General features: G+C 47.9%; 1 protein-coding gene across 1 annotated transcript in view; it reads right to left on the reverse strand.

Annotated features, from left to right (window-relative positions):
* Window positions 1-20,797, reverse strand: part of ITGA11 (integrin subunit alpha 11) — a 148,520-nt gene that overhangs the window by 90,666 nt on the left and 37,057 nt on the right. The window contains exons 2-6 of the mRNA XM_048482089.1: window positions 12,084-12,212; window positions 7,851-7,960; window positions 5,097-5,188; window positions 2,879-2,993; window positions 979-1,106 (exon numbers count right to left, since the gene is read on the reverse strand). Of these exons, the coding sequence (XP_048338046.1) occupies window positions 979-1,106; window positions 2,879-2,993; window positions 5,097-5,188; window positions 7,851-7,960; window positions 12,084-12,212 (574 nt within the window). The remainder of the gene's footprint in view (window positions 1-978; window positions 1,107-2,878; window positions 2,994-5,096; window positions 5,189-7,850; window positions 7,961-12,083; window positions 12,213-20,797) is intronic.

The following is a 20,797-nucleotide window of genomic DNA, read 5'->3' on the forward strand; positions in this document are numbered from 1 at the left end:
TTGAATTTGGTTCTTCTACCCTGGTTTTAAAATGCAAAGCTTGGTGGTTTATTCTTGGAGGTATCTATCAGGCCTGTGCCATCCTTGGCCTGCCAAATCGCATGTATACAGCTCTGTTTCAGATGGCCCAGTCATTATCATTGCCCAAGGCCATGGGGCCTCTTTCTTTGCCTGCAGGTAACTAGCAATAGCGCTCACCTGTACTCCTTATCTGCCTTCCTGAGGGAGTAACCTGCCCAGTGGTGGGATCCAAAAATTTTAGTAACAGGTGCCCATGGTGGTGGGATTCAAACAGTGGCGTAGCGCCAATGGGGCTGGGCGGGGCACGACGGGGGCGTGGCCTGGCATTCCGGGAGCGGGGCATTCCTGGGCGGGGCTGTGGCAAGGATGCAGCCGCTGCGCCGGTCCTTGTGCGGGAAACGAACGCACGCAGGCGCAGGCTGCCACGCACGCTGGTGCACCTCCTGCTAGACTGCTTCAAGTTCTGCGCGCTACTGCTGAGAGGAGGGGCATAACTAAGGCAAAAATCACGTGGCAAAATCACCCATTAGTAACCCCCTCTCGGCACACACAAATAATGAGTAACCTACTCTCGGGAACCTGTGAGAACCTGCTGGATCCCACCTCTGAACCATCCTGTCCCAAAACAATGCCTCTTTCTCACTGTCTTTTCACATGCTGATATTATGGGAATGCGAGCATGGGGGGAATTGTTGGTTGAATCAAACTGTAACCTTTAGGTATATACCGGGGGCCAGAGAGCGAAACCTCAGTTTCGGCTATCTGGCCGTTGGGCTGACAGAGTTCTGAATAAAGCTCTTGAACCTACCTTGAGTCTTATGACTGACTGGAATACCAGACCCTTATAGTAGCCCAGTATGCTGGATGGAGAGAGAATCTTTGCAGCCCACCAGCCAGGGAAACTAGTCAAGCAAGACGAAAGAACGTGCCAAGTTCCCCCCAGGTATGTTTTCTCACCTGTATTTGGCCTGGACCAATATAAAACTTCTTCAAGATGCTGATCAGGAAATGCTGGACTTCCACCCAGGGATAGATGCTGTTGGAGCCGTCCAGCACAATAACTATGTCCATGTACGTTTGGCATCCTGTGACAAGAGATCATGGTGACGTCTCGGCGACTTGCAAGAAGGGGGGAAGAGCTGCCAAGTCCCTCCCCCACTGGAATGGGGTGGATTCCAACCTCCAGGTGCAGCCTGAGGTGCTTCTGGAACTATGACTGATTTTCAGATTCCAGCTATCTGTTCCCCGGGAGGGGGTGGGGGGAGAACAGCGGCTTCAGGGGACAGACCCTGTGGCATCACTGCCCTTCTGAGCTCTCCCCTCCCCAAAGCGCCATCTTCTCTGGGCACTGCCCCCAAATCTCCAAGAATTTCCCAAGTCAGAGTTGGCTACCTGGTTCCCTGCCGCCCTGCTTTAAAATCCTATCCCCCAAACTCTGGTGAGTTTTCTGGTGAGTTCTAATCCAAATCCAAATCCAAAACCTTTATTAGGCATAAAACCGTGTGTGTGTCATGAATTCCAAATACAATAAAAAGATCACTATTGCGCAACTTGCAGTACACAGAGTAAAAATGTAGCAACAGCTTCAGAGATTTCAGCATTAGAGTTATTTAGAAGCTGAGCCATTTTTATCTTATCAGAAAGGAGCATAAATCCTGTTGGTCATACAGTTCTCAAATCAGTTCTGATGTTGTTGTATTTTGAACAGTGAAGCAGAATATGAGAAAGTGAAGCAGTTGTATTATGGTGAGTTCTATTTTCATTGAGACTCTAGAACAGGGGTCTGCCACCTGTGGCTCTCCAGATGTTCATGGACTACAATTCCCATCAGACCCTGCCAATTGGCCATGCTGGCAGGGGCTGATGGGAATTGTAGTCCATGAACATCTGGAGTGCCAAAGGTTCACCACCATGGCTCTAGGAAGATATATTAAACTGCAGACTTAATGGAAAACCCCCCGCCCCCCACTAGCTCTAAAGTGGTCATTCCTTCTCTCCAAGGAGTTCTGGGAGAAACCTGGGCTTATTAATAGAAAATATGCAGCATTCTCTTCAGACTACAATTCCCAGAATTCCTGAGAGCAAGCCACCGCCATTCAGTGGGCGCAGAACGTCTCCTAAAGCATCCTCCGCAGTGAAGGCAAATGGCAAGAGAAGTTCAACCCCCGTTGCTGGGTTGCCAAGGTCGGAAAATTCCCGGAGATTTGGCGGCTGAGCCCCGTGGAAAGAGTGGGGACCTTATCGGTATTACGCCAGAGAGTCCATCCCACCTGGATGAAGAGAAAAGGTCCAGGTGCCAAGGTGAGTGGCCAAATCAGGTTTCAGCCGGGTGAAGGAAGGTCACCTCGGACTCTCTGGTGTAAAACGGATCAGGTCCCTCCTCCAGAGCAGCCGTTTTCTCCAGGAGAATTGATCTCTGTGGTTTGGAGGTCAGTCGTAATTCTGTGAGATTTCCAGGCCCCAACTGGAGGTTGGCGACCAAAATGGATCGGGCACTTTCTCTTTCCCCCCTCCCCCTTCAAGAATCCAGCCCATCTGTGGGCTCCATGCATTTGGCCATTGGCCATGCTGGCAGGGGCTGATGGGATTTGTAGTCCATGAACATCTGGAGAGCCGCAGGTTGCAGACCCCTCAGAAGGTGAAGGAGTTTTTTGCTCTCCTGCTGCCCTCATTGAGGGAGGCTGCCTGCCCCAGGGGGTGGCCTCTCTCTGCCCTCACACTTCCTCTCACACACTGGTGTTGGGCTGATTGGGAGTTAAGGGATCAGAGACCCCCTCAGCATCCCCTCTGAGCCCCCCCTCCCCCCCATAGGAGTAAGACAGCAGGCACGGCCATCAGAACAGACAGTTTCCCTTACGCTGGAGGGCTGGAGCAACAGTCTTGGAGAATCTGAAGTTGGAGTTCACCCGGGAGCACATTCCTGTGGTGTAGTAAGAACTTCCGCACTCATGAGACCAGAGAGGGCTGCAGGCCTATGGGGGGGGGGGAAGGGGGAACAAAATGGAATGCCTTAGGAATGCAGTGCTACCTGCGACCTGGGTCATCTCTCCAGCACCTACTTTATCTTTTGAGCATGCAAGAAGACTCTTTGAGATGCTCTATCCAGAGGTCGTGATTCACCCGTTCGAAGCGTTTCACAGTTGCTTCAAAGCAAAGCCACCGACTACCACCAAGCTTACTCCCGAGTAATGCACACCTTGGAGCCAACCGTTTTTCCTAAACTAAAACCTCAGTATTCAGGGTAAATTGCCGTGTTGGCACTTTGCGATAAATAAGTGGGTTTTGGGTTGCAGTTTGGGCACTCGGCCTCGAAAAGGTTCGCCATCACTGCCGTAAAGGATTTACAAGGCAAGAGATGCACAGAAGGAGTTCCCCATCACCCGTGTCTGTGTAGCAACCCCAGGTTTTCTTGGTGGTCTCCCATCCAAATACTAACCAGGGCCAATCTTGCTTAGCTTCCAAGATCTGGGCCTTTCCAGATCAGGGCTAGTTTTAACTACTGTTTCCTTCAGGGATGAAAAATGATTGTTAACATTTATATGATTGCAATGGCTCAAATGACAATCACAAAAAAAAAGACTCAAGAGTTAGCAATCGGCCACAGAGAAAAAGCTGAGATAGGAGCAGCTCCAATGAACCTACTTATTGGTTCATCATTGGGATTCTACAGTAGCAGCTCTGTATATGATCGCAGTGTAAGTCATCCCCACTCTACTCAAGGAAGAGCAAATGGCCAAGGAATGCCACCCACCAGCAGTGGGAAGAAATACAACGCCGAGTAATTAACTATGGTCAGAAAGAGAAAGCAAGCAAGCAAGCAAGCAAGAAAGCCTTTATTGGCATAGACAACAGTACAACAATAATAAAAACAGATTAAAAGCATATATAATACAGGAAATAAATGTTAGGTCGAAGGAAATCTACTGGCGTTTAGTAATTTCCAGGAGAAAGTCTGCCACTATCATACAGAGAGAAGGATCAGGGTTGTCCAACAAGTAGTGTAATCTAATTAAATCGGGGAGATGGGGTAAATGTAAAGGAGTAAGATTCACATACTTGGATCTGATTTCCTTGAATCTGAGACAGTGTAGTAATTGGTGGGCCAGAGATTCAACTGAGCCATTGTTACATGGGCACAATCTTTTAGCCTTTTCTTGCTTATTAAATCTGCCATGTAACAAGGCAGAAGGCATAACATTAAACCTGGCGAGCATTATGGCTCTCCTTTGAGCAGGGTTTATTAAGCAATACAGGTAGTGTGCCAAGTGGCACAAAGAGAAAGCAACAGAGATGAAGAGGAATTTTTACAGGGAAAATCATTTTGTGTAGCCTCAACAGCACTTTTTCATTCCACACATGGGTGTTGGGAGTGTTGCATTGTTGATGGAAAAAAAATGACCACAAACCAGATCTGAATACAGTTGGAAGACAAGACAGAAAACACTGGCATTCAACAGATGAACCACAGCACTATCTGGAATCTCCCCGGAAGACCAGTTCAGTGATCGGGTTTGCTTCACAGAGAGTTTCTAGTGACGTTTGTGGGTTTCCCAGGCAGGTGGGTTTCCCAGGCAGTTTTGCTCTGAAAGCTTCACCTACATCTACAGCTGGCATCTATGCCCAGATGCATGCGAAGCATTAGGAGCAAAAACTACCAGCCCACGGCCACACAGCCTGGGAAACCCACAACAACCAGTTGATCCCAGCTGTGAAAGACTTCGAGAAGACAGCTTCTAGTGCAGGGGTCTGCAACCTGCGGCTCTCCAAATGTTCCTGGACTACAAATCCCATCAGCCCCTGCCAGCAGGGGCTGATGGGATTTGTAGTCCATAAACATCTGGAGAGCAGCAGGTTGCAGACCCTTGTTCTGGTGAGTTAGCAAGCAGGGGGGGGAAGGAGCAAAAGAGGGCAAGAATGTGATATAGTCAAAAATGCAAAAGAAGGGTGCATCTTGCAGGGCTGAGATAAAGAGATGGTTCCCCGTCCAAGTCTGAAGCTGACGCAGCGCAAAGAGGACACATGAGCGTGCGTAGTAAGAGGCGGAAGATTACGCGAACACCCCCTGCCCGGCTTACCAGAAAGCTGTTGTCTTTGGGGTTTGTGGTCAAGCTCAGACCCAGCCGCATGTTATCCTTGCGTTCCGACACATTGGAAAGAGTGACTCGGCCTTGGGAGGGGTGGGGAGAACATTAATGTCAGGCAGGCATCCGTCTTGGCACAGCACCCCTTTCTGTGGCCTTTTTCACGGCATGCATTTCCCCGTCCCCCCCAGTCACGATGTTTGGCTGTACAGGAGAAAATATTCTGAAGTTTTCAGGTCCCTCGCCCCCCCCCCCGTCCCCCCCTGGAATTATCACTTTGACTTATATGAGCAGCAGTGGCGTAGGAGGTTAAGAGCTTGTGTCTCTAATCTGGAGGAACCAGGTTTGATTCCCCGCTCTGCCGCCTGAGCTGTGGAGGCTGATCTGGGGAATTCAGATTAGCCTGTGCACTCCCACACACGCCAGCTGGGTGACCTTGGGCTAGTCACAGCTTCTCGGAGCTCTCTCAGCCCCACCTGCCTCACAGGGTGTTTGTTGTGAGGGGGGAAGGGCAAGGAGATTGTAAGCCCTTTGAGTCTCCTGCAGGAGAGAAAGGGGGGGATATAAATCCAAACTCTTCTTCTTCTCTTCTTATTTGTCTTAATGGACTGTGACTAAGGCCAATAAAAGCAGGGGAAAGGCAGGTTACATAAGAACGAGCCTGCTGGATCAGACCAGAGTCCATCTAGTCCAGCACTCTGCTACTCGCAGTGGCCCACCAGGTGCCTTTGGGAGCTCATGTGCAGGATGTGAAAGCAGTGGCCTTCTGCTGCTGCTGCTGCTCCTGAGCACCTGGTCTGCTAAGGCATTTGCAATCTGAGATCAAGGAGGATCAAGATTGGTAGCCATAGATCGACTTCTCCTCCATAAATCTGTCCAAGCCCTTTTTAAAGCTATCCAGGTTAGTGGCCATCACCACCTCCTGTGGCAGCATATTCCAAACACCAATCACATGATGCGTGAAGAAGTGTTTCCTTTTATTAGTCCTAATTCTTCCCCCCAGCATTTTCAGTGAATGCCCCCTGGTTCTAGTATTGTGTATACATGAGCCCACCCTTGCCCCGGTTCCTTCCTACGGCTGGCTGTCCTAGCGCGTTGGGTGGGGCGCACATCTTCACATGAAGGCGCATCTTTTTTTGTTCTCCCCTGCTGGTCCCCCCCCCCCACCTGCACAGCTTCACAGGGAGGCAAGACCGACCCCCGGGCTATGATACGGCCCGTTTCCCCTGCATGGCTCTGCAGATGGGAGCAGGGGAAGGGGTTTTCGAGAATCGCATCATGTGCGATTCTCTCATTTTTACAAACAAAAGAATTGCACATATGTGATTCTCGAAACACCTGGGGGGGGGGTGTAACGTGGATCAGATCAGCGTTAGGATTGGGATGCATGCAAAGTTCCCCCCAAACCAGTTTTTTTTACGGGTGTGATCCCAGTTTAACGGGCCAGTGCAGAAAGCACTTAACTGGCCCCAACATTTTACATTCCCAAACGAAATGAACTCAGACTCCAGAAAGGTCAAGCTAAGGCGTGAGGAAAGATGGCTGACATGAACCGCTTGGAACAGTGTTTCCCAACCTCTTCGACGTCATGGTACCCTTGACCTCACTCTTCATATCTCACGGTACCCCTGCCATCCCCCCTTCCCCCCCCCCAGTGCCCCTGCTTGCCACCCGCCCAGCTTCCCCTCCCAGGGTGAAGGAAAGAAGGGGGGGGGGAGGAAGTGGCTGCTGACCTTGCAGCAAGCCCTGCCCTCTGGGCCAGCTCTATGTCCTTGCTGGTGTGGTGGGAGACACTGCAAAAGTGAGGGGGGGCGTTAGCGTTGCTGTGGTACCCCTGAGACATGCTCACGGCACCCCAGGGTACCATGGAACCCTGGTTGGGAATCGCTGGCTGAGAACATCTGCCCAAGAGAATGACTGAGGCATGCGCTCCTACTTCAGAAACTACTCACCATAATAATCAGGGCAGGTGTACAACAGGTACTGTCACAAATATTACACCCATGCGTACTCCAGCTCACTAGGTGAGTAACATTTCAACATTATCTTACAATCATAAATATACAAGAAATTTTTTTGTAAGTCAGTACACCGTCAGGTATGGCTATATAAAACCTCTAGATTAGGTTTTTATTTCGGCAGTCCTTTGTCAAGCCAATAATTGTTGTACAAAATATTCTTTTTCTTACTCCTCTAGGAGCACAACTGTTTTTTCTTGTACTAGATCCGTGGTGGTGGACCTTTGGCACTCTAGATGTTATGGACTACAATTCCCACCAGCCCCTGCCAGCGTGGCCAATTGGCCATGCTGGCAGGGACTGATGGGAATTGTAGTCCATAACATCTGGAGTGCCAAGGGTTCGCCACCACTACACTAGATCATTTCCAAACTGAATTTCAAGTTTCACTCGAATGGCTCTTCTTTAAATAGTCCTTCTCTCTGGATATCAGGCTCTCATGTGAGAGCAAGTAAGTAAGAAAAAGAATACTTTGTACAACAATTATTGGCTTGACAAAGGACTGCCGAAATAAAAACCTAATCTAGAGGTTTTATAGCCATACCTGACGGTCTACTTGCTAAACATTTTTTGTATATTTGTGATTGTAAGATAATGTTGAAATGTTACTCACCTAGTGAGTTGGAGTACGCATGGGTGTAATATTTGTGACAGTATCAGAAACCACTCAGCCATTCCCGCGAGGTGCGCAGAGAAGCTATCCTGTGTGCGTTTTGTCCCCCGTCTTTACCGAGGTTGAGCTTGGAGCAGGTACTGTTGGCTTCGACATCCACGGAACACTTGTAGACATCCCCGGTTTTCTGCTGCCCGTTGGTTTCGTAAGGAGCTCCCACCACCAGCCTGGAGAGGAACAAACATTTTGCCAGGTCGTTCTCGGCCAGTTGTCAAGACAGCCACGCTCCACAGACACCGCACAGACGCCGAGGAACAACTTAACAGAAGGGGGGTTGCCAAAAACAACTCAAGGCACCCACAGCCATGCCTCTGGATTGTGCCTGTGAACGAAACATGATGCAGCTTTCTAAACTAAAAAACAAACACACACACACCCCCTTTCCCTCTTGTATTTACTAACTGCTGATTCACTGGCTATGTCACGCTATATCAGGGGTCTTCAAACTATGGCCCTCCAGATGTTCACGGACTACAATTCCCATCAGCCTCTGCCAGCATGGCCAAGGGGTAGGGCTCATGGGAATTGTAGTCTGTGAACATCTGGAGGGCCATAGTTTGAAGACCCCTGCACTATATTGTAAACTTTTGTGGGGGGGGAGGGGGAGAGAGAGAGAGAGAGAGAGAGAGAGAGAGAGAGAGAGAGAGAGAGAGATTCTCTGCTCCCATCCAGAGACAAGGAAAGGCGAAGTCTGTTCTCCACAGTTCCTTCCCCACAACAGCTGGCAAGTATCAAGACTCCAAGCAGCGACTAACTCCTGTTTGGAACGGTGTTTTTTTTTCAATTCACCCAGATCGAAAACTGGCAAGAGGCAACATCTTGGGACCAAATGATATCAGCCGATTAAGAAAACGAATCACGGCGGAGGGCAGGAAACGTTGCCTCCCGACCGTCATTTCTTGGAAGTGGACTCCTCAGTCTTCACGTTACCTATTGACTGCGGGTCAGACAAAAGCGCCTTCCGGTGTTTGACGAGGACTTTGAGTCAGGAATGGAACGAGACAGTGGCCACGCCGGTATCCCCCTCCTCCAATCCTCTTTTCCACCCCCAGACAAATTGGACTTGTGGGCTTCGATGAACAAGGAGGGGACAAGATTGGACGGGCCAAAGGGAATCTGAAAGGCATGCCCTCTCATTTCCTCGTGGCTTGTTTTGCGTGCTCCCGGAATGCTCGAGTTCAACAGCCAACCTCGCGCAAAGGTGCACATCATGCGTACGTCCCTCTGGGATTTGAGCAAAATGGGGATTTCATACGGCCGTGCTTTTGATCAGATGGTTTTCTGTCCAAAATCCTTTAGACTCCACCTCCTTTTACTCCTGTGGGATCAGATGGGGCCAGGTTGAGGCTACGCAGCTATCTAGGGTTGTCAGCTCTCGGTTGTAGCCCTCATCTCCTATTAGCTCCCATTGGAAACAATGGGGGATGGGGAACCCCTTTTGGGAGTCTGTAATTTTGGACCCCCTGAACCAAACTTCACCATACCTGGCTGGTGTCATCAGAATAGACTCCTAAAGATACCCTGAAACTTTGGTGCTGCTAGCCTAAAAACTGCACCCCCTGCAGGCCAAATACTGAAAAACACTAAAAAACAAAAAACAAACCTGAAGATGCCAGCCACAGACGCAGGCGAAACGTCAGGAGAGAATGCTGCTAGAACACGGCCATACAGCCCGGAAACCACACAGCACCCAAACCTGAAATTTTTGCTTCCCTCCCCCCAGGTGCGCACCCGGTGCAACACGACCCCCCCGCCAAGTCCCCTTGTAGCTACACCTCTGGTGCTACTGAACCAAAGACTACTGAACCAAAGAACCAGAGTCTGATTATTGGACCAGGTTCCTGGGACCTTACAGGGTAGCCAGTAATAGAGTCTTCTGTTTCCTTGCGGTGCTATGAAATTGACCCTTTCTGATATCCTGTGGATCATCTTACTTCACATTATGAATTATTTCATCTTCAGAAGGAAAAATGAGAACTGTTGACAATCTTGTTCACCCAACGCAGGTGACACCTTGCAACAGCTGAAGCAACTAAATCAGGTATCCTAGTTCTAGACTGGAAATAACACATCCAACCAGTCAGGAAGGTACAGAGGACAATTCCACAAAACAGCTGCAACATCCAACGGGGAGAACGCCAGCACTCAGACATTTGCACAAACAACTCCCTAAGTCCACCTTGTAAATAACTGGGAAAATATTTTGCTAGCTGCCAAGTTTCCAAGAGGCCCAGTCAACGTTCAGCCCCAATGGAAAACACCACGCCATTGTCCAGAAGACAACGAAGAGAAATGCTGCTTCCATTCATTTCAAGATTTTGACACATTCACTCTGTCCTGTCTGTTCCGAGTTTTGGTTTCCTTCATAGCACCGAGCTTGCATGAGTCATCGCTTAATACTTTGTATGGCATTCAAATCATGATGCATTTGAAATGGACAGGAAACATTTAGAATTGCAGGACAGTGTTATTAAAATACTGGACGTAACCACAGAATTCTGATGGGTCTTCATTCCCCTTGTGACTTGGATTGAAACACTTTGCAATAAAGGGATAGACTATCCCTGGTGTGGACCTTTTATGGTTATTGCTTCCAGAAAAAGGTTCTATTGGCTGCACTGGTTACCAGTTGAATTCCAGATCATTTTCAAGATTTTGGTACTAACCTTTAAGGCTTTGAACATTCTAGCACTGTCGTATATTCGGGCCCGCATCTCCCCATGTTGATCACATCTCCCCATATCATCATATCTTAGAATAGAATAGAATAGAATCTTTATTGGCCAAGTGTGATTGGACACACAAGGAATTTGTCTCCGGTGCATATGCTCTCAGTGTACATAAAAGAAAAATACATTTGTCAAGAATCATAAGGTACAGCACTTAATCATAAGGTACAGCACTTAATGATTGTCATATAGGTCTAGTAAGCAATCAGGAAACAATCAGTAGTAATGAAAACATAAAATGTAAAATCATAAAATAAAATAAAATAAAATGTCAGCACAGGCTATAGTCATACAGTCATAAGTGGGAGGAGATGGGTAATAGGAATGATGAAAAAAGTAGTGCAGTAATTATATAATAAGTATATAATAAATAGTTTAACATTATCGAGGGAATTATTTGTTTAACAGAGTGATGGCATTCAGGAAAAAACTGTTCTTATGTCTAGTTGTCTTGGTGTGCAGTGCTCTGTAGCGACGTTTAGAGGGTAAGAGTTGAAACAGTTTATGTCCAGGATGCGAGGGGTCAGTAAATATTTTCACAGCCCTTTTTTTGACCCGTGCAGTATACAGGTCCTCAATGGAAGGCAGGTTAGCAGCAATTGTTTTTTCTGCAGTTCTGATTATTCTCTGAAGTCTGTGTCGATCTTGTTGGGTTGCAGAACAAAACCACACAGTTATAGAGGTGCAGATGACAGACTCAATGATTCCTCTGTAGAACTGTATCAGCAGCTCCTTGGGCAGTTTGAGCTTCCTGAGTTGGCGCAGAAAGAACATTCTTTGTTGTGCTTTTTTGATGACATTTTTGATATTAGGTGACCATTTTAGGTCATGAGATATGATGGAGCCTAGAAATTTAAAGGTCTCTACTACTGATACTGTGTTGTCTAGTATTGTGAGAGGAGGTAGGATGGGAGGGTTTCTCCTGAAATCTACCACCATTTCTACGGTTTTAAGTGTGTTCAGTTCTAGATTGTTCCAGTGGCACCACGAGGCTAGTTGTTCAACCTCCCGTCTGTATGCGGTTTCATCGTTGTCTCGAATGAGACCAATCACTGTTGTATCATCTGCAAATTTCAGTATTTTAACAGATGGATCGTTTGAGATGCAGTCATTGGTATACAGAGAGAAGAGAAGTGGTGAAAGTACACAGCCTTGGGGGGCCCCTGTGCTCATTTTACAGGTGTCTGATGTAATTTTTCCTAGCTTCACCTGCTGTTTCCTATCTGTTAGGAAGCTTGTGATCCACTTACAAATATGCTCAGGTACTGCTAGCTGATTTAGTTTGGTTAGAAGAATGTCCGGTCTGATAGTATTGAATGCTGAACTAAAGTCAACAAAGAGGACCCTTGCATAGGTCTTTGGAGATTCAAGATGCTGTAGGATATAGTGCAAAGCCATATTAACAGCATCGTCTGTCGATCTGTTTGCTCGGTATGCAAATTGCAAGGGGTCCAACAGTGGATCCGTGATGGTTTTCAAATGGTACATCACTAGCCTTTCAAAAGTTTTCATATCATATCTTTGGGACCACATCTCCCCATATCGCCCAAGGAGGACCCACAGATCCTCCGACAGTAATTTACTGGTGGTCCCCGGCCCCAAGGACGTTCTGCTGTCGTCCACCAGAGCCAGGGTCTTTTCCGCTCCGACTCCCACTTGGAGGAACTCACTCCCAGCAGATATCAGGGCCCTGCAGGACATAAATCAATTCTGCAGGGCCTGTAAAACCAAATTATTCTGCCAGGCGTACAACTAAAACGCCTGGTCCAAAATAGTGTCATCTTGCCCCCGCCCCCCTCTTCTGACAGATAGGATCTATAAAATTTAACTGAGAGTTGGGACTGAGATGCGGGCAAGATGCTGTTAAGGAGCAGCAGTGGCGTAGGAGGTTAAGAGCTCATGTATCTAATCTGGAGGAACCGGGTTTGATTCCCCGCTCTGCCGCCTGAGCTGTGGAGGCTTATCTGGGGAATTCAGATTAGCCTGTACACTCCCACACACGCCAGCTGGGTGACCTTGGGCTAGTCACAGCTTCTCGGAGCTCTCTCAGCCCCACCTAACTCACAGGGTGTTTGTTGTGAGGGGGGAAAGGCAAGGAGCTTGTAAGCCCCTTTGAGTCTCCTACAGGAGAGAAAGGGGGGATATAAATCCAAACTCTTCTTCTTCTTCTTAATCGCCTTCAGGGTAATGATTGAGAATGCTTTAACTGTTAACGAATTACTATCGTATTTTAAGATTGAATTGTTAAGTATGTATGTTAGCTGCTATGAGCCCACTCTGGCCAGGGACAGTGGAGTATTAAATAAAATTAATACCAATACTAATAATTATAGAGTACATCCATGATCACAAGCAGACATTACAGAGCACATGGTGCCCCCACCATGGCTCCCATCCCTCCTGTTTCCTGTGTCTACTCCCCATTGATGTCACAGAAAGGCTGACAAGACTGGTCAAGCCCACTGGCCGTTATCCCTTCCTGTTGATCCACATAGGAACAAAGGACACTGCAAGATGTCATGTTCGGGACATCAGAAGGGGTTCTGAGGCTCTGGGAAGGAAGCGGAAGGATCTGGATGCACGAGTGGTCCCTTCATCTCTACTCCTGGTTAGGGTTAGGGTTAGGATTAGGGTTAGGGGTTAGGGTTGAAGGACCCGGCCCAGGGAGGAGAAGAAGAATACTGGACATGAATAACAGGCTTAGCAGGTGGTGCCGGCAAGACCATTTTGGCTTCTTGGACTGCGGTTTCATGAAGATGGACGGCTGGCAAGGGATGGGTTACACTTCACAGCTGTAGGTAGGAGCATTTTTGCTAGGAGGCTCACAAACCTGATCAGGAGGGCTTTAAACGGAGTTATGTGGGGAAGGGAGACAGTATTCCAGAGGGCAGGAGCTCATCACGTGCTAGAGGGAATAGTCCAGAGGTTATAGAGACAACTGCAAGAACAGTTCAAGGACTCAACAGTAGGAGGGAAAAAATCTTAAATAAGCAGCCAAAGGGAATGAACCGTGGACTTAGATATCTCTGCACTAATGCACAGAGCATGGGAAATAAGGCGAACCTAAACTCTTAACACGGCAAAGCAAATATGATATAATAGGCATCAGTGAAACCTGGTGGGATGAGTCTCATGATTGGAATGTAATAATTGAGGGGTATCATCTATTCAGAAAAAGAGACCAACTAGAAAAGGAGTAGAATTATACTACACGCATAGGGGTCAAACTCGCGGCCCTCCAGATGTTATGGACTACAGTTCCCATCATCCCCTGCCAGCATGCTGGCAGGGGATGATGGGGACTGTAGTCCATAACATCTGAAAGGCCGCGAGTTTGACACTTGTGTCAGGAACAATTACACCCGTGAGCCCCTCCCTGGTTCAAATCCTACCAGCCAGGTTGAGAGCACCTGGGTAAAAATTAAGGGGGAGGGAAACAGCAGTGATCTCATTGTGAGGGTCTATTACAGACCCCCAAGCCAGACTGAAGTGTTGGATGATGCCTTCCTGGAACAGACAACCAAACTTTCAGAAAGGAGACAAGCCGTACTAATGGGAGATTTCAATTATCCTGATATTTGTTGGGAGTCAAACTCTGTCAAGACTACCAGGTCCAACACATTCCTCACTTTGTCTTGTATTAGATCTGCTCCTAACTAACAATGATAGCCTGGTTAATGGCTGGTTAATGGTGGGGGTGACCATGTTATCCTGGAGTTCGTTATACAGTGGAAAGGGAATGCCAAACAGAGTCAGACACTCATTCCAGACTTTAAGAAAGCTGATCCCAGTAAACTTAGGAAACTATTGGGTGTGATCCTGTGGTTAAGAATACCAAAAGAAAAGGGAGTATATGATGGATTAAGAGTTTTTTAAACATGAGATCTTGAAGGCGCAAGTTCCAATGAGGAGAAAAAATGGAGGTGTCTAAGGAAACCAGGATGGATGTCTAAAGACCAGGGGTCCCCAAACTTTTTAAACAGGGGGCCAGTACACTGTCCCTCAGACTGTTGGAGGGCCGGACTAAAAAAAAACTATGAACAAATTCCTATGCACAAATGATTGTAAAATGTTTGATTTCACCTTTCAGCCTTTCTGTCATGGTCTATTTTTAGAACAGTGACCAAAGTATGTCAAGTACAGGGTGGGCTCCAAATATTGTTGGGGAGGCTTTGGAATACCTTCCCCTGTAAAAAAAAAGCAGAACTTTCCCAATGAAGCATTCCATCTAACCCAGGATCAGGTATCTTCCTGGGTTCTTTCCTCCCTAGCAGCCAGCGAGCGATTCGCCAGCCTGGCTGATGCCAATGGGAGTGAGGCGGAACAGAAAGCCTGAGAGCAACACCGCGAATTAGCCGAGAGGAAGAAGAGGCCCGAGGGCAGGCGTTGCCCACATGCTGGTTTCCAACTCTGGGTCAGAAAATGCATGGAGATTTGGGGGTGCCATCATGTAACTGCAATCAACAGCCGTTGGGGCCGGTTCCTCCTCTCCCTCGAGCCCCCACTGCACATGAATGGAGCCATCGCCGCCATGCCCAGCGGGCCGGATAAATGCCTTCAGGGGGCCACATTTGGCCCCCGGGCCGTAGTTTGGGGACCCCTGCAGTAGTGCTTCAGAAAGTGCACAGGAATGCCTGCACCATCTGTCCCCTCCTGGGCTCACACGTATGCACATCACGAGATCCCCCAGACACCCGGGTCACAAGATGCCTGAATGTGGATTCAACCCAGACAGGAACGTTTCCCCCCTGCACGTACGCAGCCCTCCGCTGAGTCATGAATTGCGCAACTTTCTCCCGCTCTCCCGCCTTCCCCAAACCCTTAATAAAGGTGCCAGGGACCCCAGCTCGGCAGACTAGCCAGATCAGCTAGATTAGCCGCTGGCTTCTCTCCACCAGTTTCCTGATATCGCTGCGTCTCGTCTCTTGATTGCGTCGTCGTAACGACTTCACTCCATGGTTGTTTTATAGAAGACGCCGTTTGTTGTTCGCCCCTCAAAGCAGCTGCCGTCCCTTCGGCCACTTGTAGGGGCACCTTTCCCAAAGGATAAGAACATAAGAACAAGCCAGCTGGATCAGACCAGAGTCCATCTAGTCCAGCTCTCTGCTACTCGCAGTGGCCCACTAGGTGCCTTTGGGAGCTCACCTGCAGGAGGTGAAAGCAATGGCCTTCTGCGGCTGTTGCTCCTGAGCACCTGGTCTGCTAAGGAATTTGCAATCTCAGATCAAAGAGGATCAAGATTGGTAGCCATAGATCGACTTCTCCTCCATCAATCTGTCCAAGCCCCTTTTAAAGCTATCCAGGTTAGTGGCCACCACCACCTCCTGTGGCAGCATATTCCAAACACCAATCGCACGTTGCGTGAAGAAGTGTTTCCTTTTATTAGTCCTAATTCTTACCCCCAGCATTTTCAATGAATGCCCCCTGGTTCTAGTATTGTGAGAAAGGGAGAGAAATGTCTCTCTGTCCACATTTTCTACCCCATGCATAATTTTATAGACTTCAATCATATCCCCCCCTCAGACATCTCCTCTCCAAACAAAAGAGTCCCAAACGCTGCCGCCTCTCCTCATGAGCTTTACAGCTGAGCGGAAATTCGAACCTGGGTCTGACTGACATGACTCTTTCATTCAGAGAGCCAGTACGGTGTCGTGGTGAGACTCTCAGAATAGTCCCCAACCTAGTGCCCGTGGGCACCACGCTACCTGCCGGGCTCTGCAGAGTTCTGAAAACATTGCTCTTGATAGCAGATACCACTGCAGCAGCACAAGGATCTTCAGTGTGTGAGCAAAGGTTAGCTACTGCAGTCAAAGGTTAGCTACGGCAGGATCCACAAAAGGATTCAAGTGCCACTTGCTTTTGCACTCCTGAGCAAACGAATGAAACAAGGACGATGAACGGGGGGGGCGGTTGCTATGCCCACCCAACGTGCCCCATTGAAAAGGATGCCCGGTTATGTATTCAGTGTTCACCGCCCCACGACACAATTGCAGCATCCAGTTCATGGGGAGGGGTTAGGGGGGAACAGTGAGCTGCTAACTGTTTTTCCAGAGCAGCAGAATTACTGGCCCAAACCTCCAGAGAAGATTCGTCACTCTCCTCCTCCCCCAAGTCTCTTCTCCCCCCCCCTTTTTTTTCTCATCACGGCACACCTGAGCAAGACATGTCTGCTCCCAGACTCTGATTTCCCAAAGGGTGCAGGGACCCACGCCAACCGTGTCGAGCTCGTGTGGAAACTGACTACGGGGGACTGGGCAAATCAAGTTGTTTGGGTCCGACCGTGCGGCCTATAAATTCCTGCTCCGCGTGAATCTGGAGAGGTGGCCCAAAATAGCCTCGCCGAGCTGGCTTCGGGATGACTGAGACCAGAAAACCAAGACTGGTATTTGGCACGCAGAAAGGTGCTGGAGAAGACTGAAAGGCATTTTACAAAAAATACTTCAGGATTTTGCTTTCCTGTCTCTTCTCCCCTTTCAGTCAGGACTTTTTAAAATTTATTTCGTCGACTAACTCAAGCCAGATCTCCGCAGACCAGTTTGATGTAGTTAACAAAGTAGAGGACAAACAAGGAACAATAAAACTGCAGATAGTCATAAAACTGTTAATAAAACCCTCACGAAGGGTCAGAAACAGGATTAAAAAACAGGAACAAGCCATTCCAGGATCTAAAGCTGTCGTCATAAAATGGCAGTATAAGAAGACCAGTATAAACAAATAGCAATAAAGGATGGGATAAAACTTCAATTAAAAGCCTGGGTAAAGGCAAGCACTCGGGTCTCTCGTAGAATCACAGAGTTGGAAGAGACCACAGGCCATCAAGTCTGTGAAAAAGGCAAACTCTATGCTGGGGATCATTCGGAAAGGAATTGAGAATAAAACTGCAAAGATTGTCATGCCCTTAGATAAAGCCGTGGTGCGACCGCACTTGGAGTCCTATGTCCAGTTCTGGTCGCCACATCTCAAAAAGGATATTGAGGAGATAGAAAAAGTGCAGAGAAGGGCAACAAGGATGATTGAGGGACTGGAGCACCTTCCTTACGAGGAGAGGCTGCAGTGTTTGGGACTCTTTAGTTTGGAGAGGAAGCGTCTGAGGGGGGATATGATTGAAGTCTACAAAATTATGCATGGGGTAGAAAATGTGGACAGAGAGAAATTTTTCTCTCTTTCTCACAATACTAGGACCAGGGGGCATACATTGAAAATGCTGGGGGGAAGAATTAGGACTAATAAAAGGAAACACTTCTTCACGCAACGTGTGATTGGTGTTTGGAATATGCTGCCACAGGAGGTGGTGATGGCCACTAACCTGGATAGCTTTAAAAAGGGCTTGGACAGATTTATGGAGGAGAAGTCGATCTCTGGCTACCAATCTCGATCCTCCTTGATCTGAGATTGCAAATGCCTTAGCAGACCAGGTGCTCGGGAGCAACAGCCTCAGAAGGCCATTGCTTTCACATCCTGCATGTGAGCTCCCAAAGGCACCTGGTGGGCCACTGCGAGTAGTAGAGAGCTGGACTAGATGGACTCTGGTCTGATCCAGCTGGCTTGTTCTTATGTTCTTATGTTCTTAAGTCCAACCCTCTGCCATGCAGGAACACACAATCAAAGCACTCCTGTTAGATGGCCACCCAGCCTCTGTTTAAAAACCTCCAGAGGAGGAGACTCCACACCCCCCCTCAGGACAGCCTATTCCATGGTCAAACAGCCCTGACCATCAGAAGGTTCTTACTAATGTTCAGGTGGAATCTCTTTTCCTGCATCTTGAATCCACTGCCCCTTGTCCTAGTCCAGTGATGGCGAACCTTTTCGAGACCGAGTGCCCAAATTGCAACCCCAAACCCACTTATTTATCACAAAGTGCCAACACGGCTATTTAACCTGAATGCTGAAGTTTTAGTTTAGAGAAAACAGTTGGCTCCGAGGTGTGCGTTACTCGAGAGTAAGCTTGGCGGTAGTCGGTGGCTTTGCTTTGAAGCAACCGTGCAACTCTTCCAACGGGTGAATCACAACCCTAGGAGCGTTTATTCAGAAGCAAGCAACAGAGCTTACTTCCAGGTAAAGGATCGCGTTTTAGTTCTTTGCATGAAAATCGGTGGTGTTTAACAGCGCTTAACAGGGTTACCTACACTGCTTCCCCAAAAGTAGGTCTTAAGTTTAATGCTAATAATTGAGCCCAAGCCAGCCTAGATGTGTGTGAGGGGGACTCTGTTTGCACGTGCCCACAGAGAGGGCTCTGAGTGCCACCTCTGGCACCTGTGCCATAGGTTCGCCACCGTCCTAGTCTCTGGAGTAGCAGAAAGCTTCCTCTTCAACATGACATCCCTTCAAATATTTAAACATGGCTCTCATGTCACTCTTCTCCAGACTAAGCTTACTCAGCTCCCTACATCTTTCCTCATAGGGCATGGATTCCAGACCTTTGACCATTGTGGTTGTCTTCAGCTTGTCCATATCTTTCTGAGATTACTTCTGCCATTTCATTTAATCCCCTAGGACAGTGGTGGCGAACTGATGGCACTCCAGATTTGGAGTGCCATAGGTTCGCCACCATGGCCCTAGGTCCTAGGACAGTGGTGGCGAACCTATGGTACGGGTGCCAGAGGTGGCACTCAGAGCCCTCTCTGTGGGCACGCGTGCACAGAGTTCATCATGTGATAATAGTGTAATTATTTCAGGGAGGGTACTGTATATACTCGCGTATAAGTCGACCCGCATATAAGTCGAGGCACCTAATTTTACCACAAAAAACTGGGAAAACTTATTGACTCGTGTATAAGTCGAAGGTGGGAAATGCAGCAGCTGCCAGTAAATTTCAAAAATAAAAATAGATGCCAATAAAATTACATCAATTGAGGCATCAGTAGGTTAAATGTTTTTGAATATTTATTTCAAAGAAAAACAGTATACTGGCTCTGTAAGTGGAAAAGAGGGTCAACAAGAACAATATGGTCTCAACAATAACTTTAAAAGTACCAAAACCCTAGCTCAACCAGCAACCAAGCTAAAACACAAGAGTTAAAATCCTCCCCAAAGGAAACTGGATTCCTCATCATCATCTGTATGTGTGTCAAATGTAACCCAACCTTGCTAGATTTTTTAAGAGGGATATTATCGAAATGGAAAATCTACGATTAGCTTCCATTGTAAACAATGGGGATGGGGCATCCCCTTTGGGGGAGTCCAACTTTGGATCCCTGACCGCAAAACTTTACCAAACCTGCAGCTGGTATCATAAAATAGACCCTCCTGATGAGACCAGCCAGGTTTTGGTGAAGACTGGCCGAAAGAGTCCAAAGTTAATGTGGACCGCCCCCTCAAAAGGGTAGCCCCATCTACCCTAACTCAACTCCCATTGAAAACAATGGGGAATGGGGGCACCTCATTTGGGGGTCCATAACTTTGGACCCCCTGAACCAAACTGAACCAAACTCGGCTGGTATCATCAGGAGTGTCTTCTGAGGGTACCCTGAAATTTTGGTGCCGCTAGCATAAAAACTGCGCCCCCTGCTGGCCGGCAAAGTAAAAACACAAAAAAAATTTTAATGACCCGCATATAAGTGGAGGGGAGCTTTTTCAGCATTAAAAATGTGCTGAAAAATTCGACTTATACATGAGTATATACGGTATTAGCATTAAACCTAAGACCTAGTTTTGGGGAAGCAGTGTAGGTAACCCTGTTAAGTGCTGTTAGACCCTATTGATTTTCATGGGAAGAACGCAAGTGTGGTCCTTTATTTGGGAGTAAGCTCGGTTGCTGGCAATGGGGTTTGGTTCTGAATAAACCCTCCTAGGGTCGTGATTCACCAGTTCGAAGCATTGCACAGTTGCTTCAAAGCAAAGCCACCAAGCTTACTCCCGAGTGACGAGCACCTCGGAGCCAACCGTTTTTTCTATACTAAAACCGCAGTATTCAGGTAAAATTGCTGTGTTGGCACTTCACGATAAATAAGTGGGTTTTGGGTTGCAGTTTGGGCACTCTGTCTCAAAAAGGTTCACCATCACTGTCCTAGGATGTAGTTCATCAGGCCCTGGAGATCTGTACTCATTTAAAGTAGTCAGGTGTTCCTGAACTTTAAATCAGTTCAAATGACTGTAAGACACCTGGCCAGGTGTGCCTGAACAGAGAAGAGCATTCCAAAGGAAAAGAGCCACCACTGAGAAAACCCTGTCTCAATTTGCCACCTAACTAACCTTTGCAGGCTGCCAGCTCCAGGTAGGGAAATTCCTGGATATTTTGGGGGAGGAGTCCGGGGGAGGTGGCATCAGGGGAGAGGA

This window comes from Sphaerodactylus townsendi, linkage group LG17 (genome assembly GCF_021028975.2).
Source record: "Sphaerodactylus townsendi isolate TG3544 linkage group LG17, MPM_Stown_v2.3, whole genome shotgun sequence".
Classification (NCBI taxonomy): domain Eukaryota; kingdom Metazoa; phylum Chordata; class Lepidosauria; order Squamata; family Sphaerodactylidae; genus Sphaerodactylus; species Sphaerodactylus townsendi.